Source organism: Anopheles moucheti, chromosome 2, assembly GCF_943734755.1.
Source record: "Anopheles moucheti chromosome 2, idAnoMoucSN_F20_07, whole genome shotgun sequence".
NCBI classification, from domain to species: Eukaryota; Metazoa; Arthropoda; class Insecta; order Diptera; family Culicidae; genus Anopheles; species Anopheles moucheti.
Genome location: NC_069140.1, coordinates 19,176,344 through 19,189,625, shown reverse-complemented (window position 1 = coordinate 19,189,625; position 13,282 = coordinate 19,176,344). Strand labels below are relative to the sequence as shown.

Below are 13,282 nucleotides of genomic sequence, written 5' to 3'. Positions count from 1 at the left end.
CGATTGGCAATACATTCCAAACAGACCCATTCTGTTGCGTTTGGAATAGAAGCGGTGAGTAATAGGATTCGCATTAATCCATTGTTTTTTGTCTACACCAGCATTTCCATAACGCATCATCAATCGCTTACTTATTTGAGCAGGTCGAACGAATTCCGATTACTTGCATAAATATGCTAAACATGTTACGTGGCCGAATACCACTCGTTACCACATCCAATCTGTGAGAAACATCGTACCGCTGCGTGATGTTAATCCTTTTTTGGTTTGATCCACAATCACATACACACGGGGAGGGGTCTCTCGGGATCTTAATTTAGGGTTCGAGAATGATGAACGATTGATGGAAATGGAAACTACGGCCTCCGGTCGTACCATTCGGCATACCGAATCGTTGTTTCCCGTTTGGTGAGGGAGATTTATTCAATTTTGGATTGAACGATGGGTTCGAACGAAGCTTCCGTATCGTTAGGAGCCCTTCTGCACACCAATCGTGTTGTTGGTGGGCTTCATGTTGCATCGTAATTTTCATGATGATGACTGAATTAGATGATTTATAAGCAATTTATATGACGAGGAAGGAAAAATGAGCATAATTTATACCTTTACTAAAGCGAAGCTGTAGCTATTGTGTAGGGTTGTGCCCTACACTGATAGCATTTTTAAACTTGCTAGTCGAGTATGTCTATGCGATCATAAATCAGCAAACATTTCAAATTCATCAGAGAATATTTTCAATTGTTTAGTGATCGCTATCCCGCTAGAGATTCACACTTGATTTGCATGCTGTGTAGTTTGCGGATAAATAATCACTTGCTTTTTTTTGGGGAATAATATGTGAAAAGGTTTTATTATACTTAATGCTAACAAGTAAGAAGGTCATCATTATAGTTATATTACAAATATAATATATTTAAATCCCCGATCGACGGTCCGCTGGCGAGGAAGAATAATTAAGTAAAGTTCGTGTCGCTAGTGACTATTACGAGTTGGTCACGGCATCACACGCTATCTGCTTCATGATAAGCGCGAGACTACTCCAGGTCATGTAATCACTGCGAAAACTTGTCCACTACTATGCCGTCATATCGTTCCTTACTCCAAAAGGATCTTGCTCTGTTGCTATTTAACACAACTAACAGCCTTGGTTTAGTATTTATCATAACTCACATGTGGCGCTAGGTGGCTGGTTTTAAAATGTACTACCTTGTAGTAATTTGTTTTAGTATGACGGAGTGCCTATACGCTAGGCGTTTTTTTAATCCGCAATAGTCATGCTTGTTTGAGTTATATTTAGCAGAAAATTTCAAATTGAAGCACTTAGTGCATTGAATGCACTTACTATAAAACAATGGACATTTTAGTGAAGAAAACACTTCTTTCAATCCGAAGAGAATCAACCCCCCGTTTCCGGAAAGAGACAGAAGAACTGCACTCTTGCAATACAGCTCCATTAACCGCTGGACATTTAATCTGTCAAGCTGCCGGCACATTTTTATTGCAAATTGTGCACAAAAGTGCCCCATAAAATGAATCTCTAACCGCAGCAATCGTTAAGGGATTGTCCTCGGTTGCAGTCGTAAGGATGTCTTGGCGTTAGGTTGGTGCATACAATGTATTTACAGTGTAGTGGAACAGTGAAACAGCAACACATCGACGACCACGAACACTACTTGCAAGTGCTGGACAATGTATGCTCTTGGCGAAACAGTAAAGATGAAGTTTCGTTCTTTACATATGCGACGGATGAATATTTTATAACAAAAAAAAAAACTGTACACCATAAAATGAAAAAGCATAGTAAAAGTTTTACTCTTCTTGGTGCAAAGAACCGAATGTCTACTATAACTGATTTACTAGTTACGCGCTAAGGCGGACAAGGTTGTTACGTAACAACAACAGAAAAATGGTAGTTTGGAGCACAAGAGAATAGTGTTGTTCCGTGGGAAATATACATGACACGCTATAGTTTCAGATGATTACATTAAGGAGAGGAAACATTTTGATTTATTCAAACTCGTAACCCATCCTATTGTACTCAACCATATCCTATATCAATTTGAGCTATAAAATCTCCCCCCCTTCACTATTTCATCACTTCCGGTAAAAGGAACGTTACACTGAACGAGATGCGGATGCAGACAAAAAAATTAGCATTTAACGAAGATGGAAAGCGCTTCGTGAGTATTTGAAGTGCAGGGATGAGGGATGAAAGCAAAACCGCAATAACAAAAAGTGAAAGTCCCGACCACCCGAGCGCTCCTCCACACCACATCGCGTGGCGTAATGCGATACAGCGAAACGAAATGTCCTGAATAATGTGCCCATAACAGCACAAGTGAAAATAGTGAAAAGTTCATCAGGGCGAAACAGTGTTTATGTTTTCCTCCAGTCAAAACCACTCGCCCCGGTGCCCGGAAGTTGCCGCAAGGGCAAGCCCAACCACGGACAGTAAGACGGCACAAAAATCGACCGAAGAACGATGTCGATTATTTGTCGAACAGGGCCGCACAGGGCGTATGAAGGTGGGACGAATAAAAAGGCAGTGCCGAAATAAAAGAAAAATACGCAAGAACCAACATTCTGGCAAAAGCATCTCAGATTCACAGCGAGCGTCTTTAGATCGAGCACAACGACGATGATTCATCTCTCCCCCGGCCAGCTGGTACACCGCCGGGAACCGAAGGAACTAGTTTTCACTCAATGGGTTTTTGGAGCACTCGGCGGGACGGAGGGTTGGGGTTAGAAGCATGGAAAGAAAAACACACTGCAAGATTGATGACGAATTGTGCTGGGAAGGATATGAACGGGGCAGTAGCGGAACCGGCTCTGTCAACATGAATTGACCTATTTTGCAGAAAAGTTGCAATATTAACGAGGGTTACGACTAGCGCGACTTCCTTCAATTTGAAGCGTAATTTCTAATGCGAGAAAAGACAGCTACGGCTTCACGGGTGCTGGTGGATTTCCATCGGCTGTTCTGGCACCGTTTGACATTTATTCAATAACATAGTTTGAAATTTGTTGCAACGATATGAATCGGAACGTAACACAACGATCCCCATTTATCCTTAGGGTTGGATGGAAAGCAATATATGGGGACGGGCAACATAAGACCCATGTACGGTCGCAAAGTTTGCTGCGAGGAACTCGGCGATATTACCATTATTGGCGTAGCAGTACACCACTCCTGCACTGCCGTCGGCTATCAAACGCGCAGCTGCGAGGCTAATTTCCATCAGCCGTAACTGAACCCTTCCGGAGACAGCAGACAAGGGAAGCAGCAACGGTTCCCGAACCATACACCGCGTACGGGTACAGGGGGTAGTGGTATTCCTCTGTTTAATTGAGCACATTTCGCTCAATTTGCTGAATTTATTATCACCTCGTTACAAGTGCCGCCAATGTGAAATGGAAATTTTATTACCTTTTTTTTTGGCTGGTGATGGTAAACAGGCAGTTCGAAAAGTAACTTTGAACTGAATTGAAGTTTTTCGTCCATGTGTGAAACACCTTGATTGTATAACGCGTTGTGGATCTGTGTGGAACATTTTCACATTCAACAGACACAAGATGAAAGGATATTTTTGGCAGATGATTCTAAATTCATGTATTGCGTATATGCGTTGTGTTCAAAGGACCTTAATTGGAATGAGCCAAAAGAAACACATACCAAGGTTAATACAGCAAATTAGTAAGTAAATAAAATTTTATGTTCGATCATATTCACCTGCGTAAAAGGTCTGGGTATAATGGAAATTTGAACTGTATTGCGTAACTTTTACTCAGGAAAAACTAGCTACGATTAATTCAAGTCCCAGATAACCAGTCATTAGGCAAGACCGATCAAATACAGGTTTAAGTTTCACATCAAACCAATGAAATAGGAAATCACCAGAATAAAACGAATGGTAAAATTGATACATAAATCGATGAACTTTCGTTTATTTAACTTACTATACTAATTTAGACACTAAAAAATATCATAAAAATACTATGCTTTTCTTAGCACCACAGCACTCAAACGCTACACGTTATACGCCCCTTCAAGGATGCCTAAGGGAAAGGTCGACCCTTTGTTGCACAAATTGTCTCACTCTCTCCGGCACTGGCAGCAATACACGTACGGTGAAGGTAACAGTACTCCACATAATCGTGCCGAATGCCTGTAGGCGTAAAACTGGCATGTTCAAGTTTCGGAAAGATTGTTTTAGACACACCCGCGATCATCCCAGTCACGTTCCGTACTTCAAAAAACCGATGCCGGAAAATTGCCGCTGTTCCGCAAAAAGGGTGGGTCCGTGTGGGTTCCACCTGTTCATCCCGGGCAGCAGAAACAGGAAGTGTGAGCGGATTTCGCGTGTTTTTTTTTTGCTCTGCTCAAAACTTCGCTTCACTTCCCTTATCTGGAATCTAGCATCCGATTGCTGCCTACCTGCCTATAGAGGTACGTATTCCTTATCGGGAAAGCGGAGAGAAAGTGGAATTCTGGTGGGGATAATCACAAGAATGGTGTGTCGGCAAGAGTGTTTTGTTATGTTTGCCAGTTTTTCCCTGGCTTGCTGTTGTCAACTTGATTTTTCATCGGTTCATCAGTGGCTCACTGGGGAGGGGGGGACAGGAAAACGATGCTTTCGAGCACCGATTGGACTGAAGCCAAACAAGCTAAAAATGGGGTGGCAGACACATAACATGGAGCTTATAAATTGTTGCTTGTCTACTGCGCGAGCAAATGGTAAATTAATTCATTTTTCATCAACCAAAAACAGAACTACCTCTCCGCGAATGGATGAAAGGCATGGTTGATACAAAGAAACAACAAACATGTTGTTCACTGAGTGCCAAATGTTCAAAATGCTGCTGGAGCTTTGATCTTTTTTTTTTTTTGGTAATTAATTTATACACAGGATGGATGCCAATTAACAGATGGAAAGTAAATGGAATGCGAAAGATGGAACAATTATAAAACATGGGAACAGGCAAAGTATGATAAGGAGAATTATTATTTATTATCGCGCTTCGCACATTGCTTTCGACGAGTTGTTATGGAAGAAGGATTTTAAATGATTTTGAAAATTGCATTAAAAAAATGGTTATATTTTTGTAACAACTTTCCTTTGCTTGCTTCATTGTCCCCCAAAAAGTCCTTAATGCCTATAGCAAAATGGTGACATTGAAGGTAATGGAAGGAACCATGAGTTAATCCTGTTTGTCGATCACTTTTTGCTCGTATAAAACAAACAATTTCTTAATGCATGACCGGGTAGCATGACCGTATGTGATTATTTTCTGCAATCGCTTCCCGTCCATTCCGAACGTTCCACTTATCCGCATGTCACGCGCCACGACATTTATAGACAAGGACATCTTCGACCGGCCGGTTGTGCAAAGCGATGATCTCACCTTTTTTTGTTGCCGAAAGAATTGTTCACAATCCCTTCCAACAACTGCACGGGAACCATTGAATACCAACGACATGCGGTTGGATTCCTTTCTACAGCACGTGAAAAATGCTTCGCACCGGAAGTGTGTGGTAAGGAATCGATGAAAGTATAACATCCGAGTTTCGAGGCAGCGTAGGCACGGATGGGGATGGGCTCGAGCACTCGAGTGCTTGATTCGAAGTCATTTGCAGTCGGCACATTCTCTGCCCAAGACACATGCGGGCTGCTTCAAGGACTCCGCACCAATGCCCAAGCAGTGGCGATGATGTAATGGATTCTTTTCCCTCTGTTCTCTAGCCGTCCCGACCAAGCGCCGGCTTGTGGATTTCAAAACGGAAGGCTTCGCGCAACTACGCCGACCGAGTCAGCGTGACTGGTGCTACGACTGGTGGACTGTGCATAACTTTCAGCCCCCGGAATGACAGCACGTGGCCGGTCGGTAAGGAGCTGCTGAATAAGTTATTCCTTCCATTCCCACCCAAGAAACACCATACGTGAGTAAAGCGTCCATAAAGTCCAGGGATTACGTAGCACGCTGAGGACAATCAACAGTCGAGCACTGCCTCCGGCACGATTGTAACGAATCTTTCCGCGACGTTACCTCAGCACGTCAGCCATCCACGGTCACACCGAATCCCAAGAAGCTTCGCCTGGCTCTACGGCACACAAATCGCCTACCGTCGGGGACGGGGCACTGCCCATGTAATGTTGGTCTCCGTGATGGTGCACGTTTGCGGTACGTCTACGGTAATCCTCTGTGTCACACGTCCGGGTGGCTAGACAGCACGCAGAAAGCCGAGACTCGACCTGTCAATGCAAGAATCGGTAATGACTCCGTGCCGGGCCGGGCGTAGGTTCTGTAGCGGCCAACCCACACCTTCCGGTGGCAATTCGGAAGGCAAATCGGGTGGAAAAAGTGCTCACACGTCTTGTTGCTCATGCAAAAGGAAATGTTGTAGCGAAATGGGCAAAGCAAACGCTGCGCGGTAGTTTGGTAAATTGAATTGAAATCGGCCCTGGACCCAAGGCGCCATATCGCCCTGTGGCCACGTGAAAGTGCATGTGAAATAAACTGTACAGCTGCTCTGCCGGCACAGCGGAGAGTACCATTTTAATAATTTATGGCAAGTAATTTACAGCCCAGCGTGTGGAGTCTACAGATGGAAGTCTACCGAGGGTACCACAACGCCAGCGAGCAGAAGGACGCGGTTCCGAATTGATGATCAGTCAAGGGTGTGATGGATAACTTACTAACACCGGATGCATCCACAGGGATGGTGGTGGTCAAATGGTGAACCATTTCCCTCGTAAAAGTTGCTCATCGGAGCAGCACTTGGGCACGGCATCGTCAATGGGAGCGTAATGAGGAATAAGGGGCTGGGGCTGTGGTAGCTAATGTCAGTCTATGCTCTATAATGCATGAACGCTTAGTTTACTACCGGCAAATGACATCATGCAGACGGAGGAGGATCTCATTTGTTGAAATTGTATGTGAATGGTTTGAAAAGTTCACCGTAATGGATGGGCACGGTGCAATTTAGTCCCTTCACTTTGCAGCGAGGTTTCACCTAATAGGACAACATAGTCACCATTTATCACGAATACAGCAGAAAACGTTGTAAAAGCTTCAGACAACAATATAATGTCACAGATATCGGGCGGTTTGGTGGCGGCGATGGTCCCACCTGACAGGCCCGAGACAAAATCCCATCCGGACCGTTCTCCCGCAGCAAAGGACTAACTATATGCGACCAAGTGGTGTATTAAGTCTACTAAGCTCGAAATGACTGCAATGACGTAGTAGGTCACTACTGCAAGAAGCATAAGAGTAAGAAGAAGTAGAACAGTATTAAGTAAAACACCTCTAACTTACAGAGAACGTTCAAGACGTCCAACAGACAACATGAAGTCCGTTAAGTGGATTAATGGCTTGATTCTAGCGTGCCCATACTTCAATAAGATATGAGGGGTTTTTATGTAATGCAAATTCCTCCAACAAACATCTTACGTAAGTAATTCTTCTATCGTGCACATTAGCAACAGCATTATGCAATTAGGTGTACCGTGAAAAAGTGAAATCCTTCCTGAGTACACAACCATTACATACCATTACAAACGTTCGTACCTGGCATAAAAGGATCGCATTCATTACACGTCTAGCCGGTCTAGTCATTGTTTACCGCAACAGACCGGCTAACATACAGCCTGATGGTAAGTTCTAGCCCGCAACTCGATGAAATGCAAATTTCTCTCCCTCGACGTTTCCGTCGGTCTCGTCACCTGGCACTTCATAACATACCCAATTAAATCAGCGTCATCATTCGCGTTATCGCCGACCCGAGCAGGCAGACGAACGGGTGTATGACAAACGACATATCTGTTTGCTTAGTACCCGCCGTCCCAAAACACCCGGGCTTGCAACATTCCGGAACACTGCTCACTCTCGGTATTTCCGGATGGTTGGAACGTTGCCGAATAATTTTCCTAATTTGCACACCCGTTCGTTTCGTTCCATCGGACCCTACAGTCAGGTCCCGGATGACGTCGGAAGTGTGTATAGCGTGCCAGTGAGTGAGCGTCTGAGTGCAAACACAAGTGGTGGCATGGCCGTGGTTGTTGAGGTTTTCTGGTTCTTTCAAGTGCAGTCGCGCGTATCCGACGCTTTCTCGCGTTAAGAATTACTTCGTTAAAACGAGGCAAGTACAGGTTTGAAAGGCCCCCCTTTTGCAATCTGTGCATAACGAGACTGGGAGACTGAACCATTTTTTCAAAGCAATCATTAATGGCGTTGGGGGGAGAAAGGGTACACGGTGGGGAGGTGCCCATGGGAAGGCGATACACCTGAGAATATACTTGCAAAGTGTATAAAATATTCAACCCTTTTCAAAATTCAAACAACAAGCGGGAGTTATGAATGTACTTGAGTATATCCGATCCACAAACTCCGTCTCTCCCTGCTCTTGTTATAAAAAACCACACGCCAAGGGCACCAAGGGCGAGAATACTTCAATCACAGGTTGGGTGCAATTGTTTACCTTTCTGATCGCTTGGAAGAGTCGAAATTTTCTTATTACTGCCAGATCCGGGTGAAGCACATTTCCTGTCAATGAAGCAAAAGTGCAACTCCACTGGCTGACGAGCGCGTCTCCATTCAACATCCGGAAAGGCGTTACCGTTGTGTGTGATGTTAGACGTACCCGGCACAGAACCAGCGCGTTCTTTGCGCTGGTTACGAATGTAACACCAACGAAACCGATGTGCAATAATCCCTCAGAAACACACAAAACATGTGTATGCTGTCGCCATCCTTTGCCGATTCGGTTCACATTTACCACATCATCGTTTAATCCGATTAGTAGCCAGACCAATAGACACTTTTACGACATGTACTTTGCGACCTTTTCTTGTTGGTGTGTGGTGATTACCGAAGAAGAATATGGGGGGAATACTGCAAATCAATTGTCTTACAATACAAAAGTTTTAGTTTTTATGTGTAAAAATACTGATAAGTAGATTATAGACGTTCACAGAATAATATTCGAATTTCATTATTAATAACCTTTTCCTCCTCTTTTCTATCAACCATATTATCGACATTCGATTACCCTAACGATTTCTCATTAGATTTGTGTTGTCCACAAAGATTTCCCAATCTTTTCTGCTCAAAAAGATTTCTCTTCTCTGCTCGAATACACCAACACATGCAAAAAAAGATTTGTAGAGGGTGAAAAATCGAGCAGGAATTGCATCGTGTGAACATACCTAAGGACCTTTCTAAGTAATCGCATCTACACAACGCAATAATCCACCTACCAAGCTTAAAGAAATCCAACTAGATGTCGTGTTGGACATTGTTCAACAAATAGAGAATAGTTAATGATGTTGTCTTTCTTTAAATCGTTCCTACAGTAATGAGAAAAGTTCCCGAAAAACAAAGTCCGCTTAACTGTAGACTTAACACTATCTTCTCAATAACCAAATTAAAATATTCACGAAGCCAAAACATCCCCCATTCAGTATCAAAATTCAGTTTTTTTAATCGTTCGTTATCAGTTAGATTTCAACATCCGGGTTTCTATGTACGGTGCACCGAGTAATCTGACATCTGGCACTGCATAATGTTGATGCTTTGATGGAGTCACAATAGCTCTCGAAAGATTGAATTATTATTTGCCATGCAATCGTATTTAATTTACTCTCACTGCTTTTCCTAGGCGAAATCCGTAAATTTCTAACGTCGCCGTTAGCTCGGTAACATTACCGGAGCTCTCTATTGTATGAAACACACGGTTCTTGTCTTTTGAATTGGGTATCACAATCGTACATGTAACCGAGCCTTGCGTTTTGGTATAGGTGATCTGTTCGTTTAGAGACGGATTTGCTTGGTAGCTGATTACAAGCGATAACGGTTTCGGTTTGCCTGCTGTTGAGTTTTTAAAGTGCAACTGCTCTAGCAAGACGTCCCCTAGAAGTCGATTGTGATGGAGAAACAAAGGTTAGTATTACAAAAACATCCACACCAATGTTACAATAATACCTTACCAAAAGTGCGATTGCCCAACCCAACATTGCAAACACCAGCGACCAATGGAATTGCAATTAATGCGATGCAAATTACAAACGCCGTTCTGTCCATAGCGCCGGTATGATAATGACTGAACGGTCACTTTCGCGAAGACACTGAGCAAATCTACAATGTTCTTATCAGGATGGGTCGAGCGTAAAAATACGAATTCTGATTATTTTGTTTTGTGATTTGTGTCTTTGGGGACAGCGTTTAGAAAGGCATATGCGAAACGTTGTTACAACCCTCAGGCTAATGACTGAAGCAGGGGTAAAGAATACCGCCACACTTGTAGAGAGAGTTGTCCAATTAGTGTCCCGCATACATTCGTGGTGCATTCTTTTTAACCTTGCGAGGCTCTGGGAGCTTGGTATCACGCTCTGTGCAGCTCTTGAGCACGTTTAGCATCATGCTAGCACAACCATAAGATAGTTTGTTTCAAGACCGAATGGTGTCACTAAATGTTCGGAGGGCAAAACCATCGTTTTTAATTTCCACTAGAAACATTCTTGCCTACAACTGTACAACTACAGAGACCGACTTCAAATCAGAAGACTAAAAGAATCAATTTCAATCGATGCAAGTATACAACATTAACAATAATAGTTTCAATGTTGTACTTTATTCAAATGTGAATAGCTGTAGTGGTTGAAATAGATCTACATTCTGTTACAGAAATACTGGGAATTGTTCATTAAAAAATCGAATCACACATGCATTTTAATTTTTTCTTCCATAGAATTGTTCACACAACTGCCACCACACATTGCCATGCAAGTTTTTGACGTTATCTATCAATTAGTATGACATTAGCATCTGCTGTTATCTGTTGTCCTTGGTGATTTTTTTCGATGGACAAAAATATCGACCAAAGGATATGTTTGAATTTTTGTGTGTATGAACGGAATTTTGCGTTCGAAATCATTGGAACTGTTACATAAAGCAACGCAATGCTTTGTCAAAAATTGGAGCTCACGAGTGGTATAAAGCATTCACAGTTGGTCGAAAGATTTGTACCGTTATGACCAGCCCTCAACGTCATCAACTGATGAAAATGTCAAGAAACTTGAGAAGATGGTGATTGAAAACCGTCATTTGAGTTTAAGAGAGATTGCTAATCATTTAAGTATATCTCACGAAAAGATTGCCAGGATTCTAGAAGGTCAATTGGCCATAGAACGTGTCGACTCGTTCCAAGAGAGTTTCACTTTCCCCAAAAACTTCATCGAAAGAAGGTGACAGACGAGCGAGTGTAGTGATTGAGAGTGTATTCTGATACTGTATTGAGGTGATCAAGAAGTATTCGCTGAAGGAATTGAGGAACTGCAATTCAACCACCGAGAATAAAATTGACCTTCGTTTAGTCTAGTGATGTGTACGATGTATTACAGATGGTCCATAACGCTCAAAATTTGTGACACTCAATGTATTACTCTTTCGGTGTTATAAATTACATAAAAATATTTAGGTAAAATTATTGTTAATCAATATGCTTAACATACTGCTCAAAATATACTGATTAAATTAATTTCAAGATAAACTCAAATAAGTAAACAGTACTTACCTCCGGTATATCATCCGGCACCTTGCCCATCCAGGACAACGACAGTATCGGGCAGTCGCATCTTGTGTTGGAGTTTTTCTCAAAATGCAAATGCATGATGTCGGTCTCGGCAACAGGGTCACGTGAACGCTACTGCTCTCTCCCACATGCAACACCTGACACACAATCGATTCACGACATTCACAATTCACACCTTAAAAAAGGACCTGCACCGGTTTCTGTTCACCTTTCACGTCACTAGCTTGCCGGGTAACGCAGCACGGTGGTCAGCGTTCTGCGTTTGGCGATATTAAAAATTTTCCTGTTAAAATTCATTACCGCATGTGCGAAAGGAAAGAGATACGAAAACACATGTCACAAGCCGGTTTTTGAATGTCGATAACGGTCCGGATTTTACCGGTATTGCGTTGTGATGCTGAGGGCTGTTGTAATACATCGTTTGAAAGGATCACATCAGCACCATCTGTCAAATGTCACCGATGGTTGCTGCGATGAAATGCTGATGCGCTCTCGATACCCTACAGTTAAACCGTTGCCAAACGTTTCCGACAGCCACACGAAGGACATGTGTCACCATCTGTTGATCGCCGTAGTCATTATGACACGTTTTGTTTATGCCCACGCGGCGATCGCTTATTCACTTGCAACCGGGCACCCACACCACGCCGCAAATGCAAACAATCAGCACGAACGGATAGGAAAAGTTATCCACCGCACGAGGGTATAAGTTAACGAAAACGATTGTCAGCCGTGATTGGCAACATGTGTACCCACTGCCTCCCACGGCGAACCTACGCGCTCACACTTGGATGCCGCAAACCTTCAAACCCATGCTGCGGTGCTATTTTCGGCTAAGCGTCATTAAAGCGTCAATGTCAAGGCATCGTATGGCGTTTTCTCTTTCGATGGTAGATACGCCCGATTCCTTGCGTTGGTTGATGTTCTACATGTGAGTAAATGTCGAAACCCATGGACAGAAAACAAGATTGTCTGGTGGTTATTTTGCTTATTCTCGGTATCATTACGGCTGCTAGATAATTCATAATTAATCGCCAACGTTCCATAAATTGTGGTGTGTAAATGAGCTTCACAAGCACCGCAAGATGCATGATTGGGTCGAAGTGGTTCGGAAAATTAGCTTGATTAAACGCTGCTCGACCACAAATGACATTTTGTTGGGTACGAAATTAGTGCCATATATTACTGTGTGCATACATTCAGGCGTAACTGTCACTGTTAGGTGATACTAAACATAGCCCATTGGAACCGCAAAGCTATGGAGCGAGGATAATCGTGTTTTAAAGCGAGATTACAGAAATGTTCCATAGCATGCAGTAATCCAGGGACTTAAGCATAATTCAATAAAGATATATGTTTGGAAATAAAAACTATATCCCCGGTAATTCAAATAATTTCACATGTTGTGTTTGAATATTCAAGGGGAAATTTAATTCGTCAAATGGAATTCATGAAATAATGTCGAAAAAAATGCTGGAAATAGCCCTTTTAAGAATAACAGTATAATAAGAATATTAAGAAGTCTTCTCTATTGCATGTAGAAGCAATGAAAAAGATACTGTTCATAAGTATGTGTGTCTTCCCGGTAGCATTATGTGCTTCTGTTGTTGTATCGTTTTCTCCTTCTATTCATAAAAGTTAAAATTTATTCATCTTCGATAGCTACGCAACTTCCGCCGTCAGCTTGCCGTT

At 42.7% G+C, this 13,282-nt stretch overlaps 1 protein-coding gene across 1 annotated transcript in view; it reads right to left on the bottom strand.

Moving 5' to 3' along the window:
• The window catches only part of LOC128310801 (uncharacterized), a 34,366-nt gene that overhangs the window by 15,915 nt on the left and 5,169 nt on the right, over positions 1–13,282 (bottom strand). The window contains 1 exon segment of the mRNA XM_053047522.1: positions 11,573–11,846. Within this exon segment, the coding sequence (XP_052903482.1) occupies positions 11,573–11,668 (96 nt within the window). The 5' untranslated portion in view covers positions 11,669–11,846.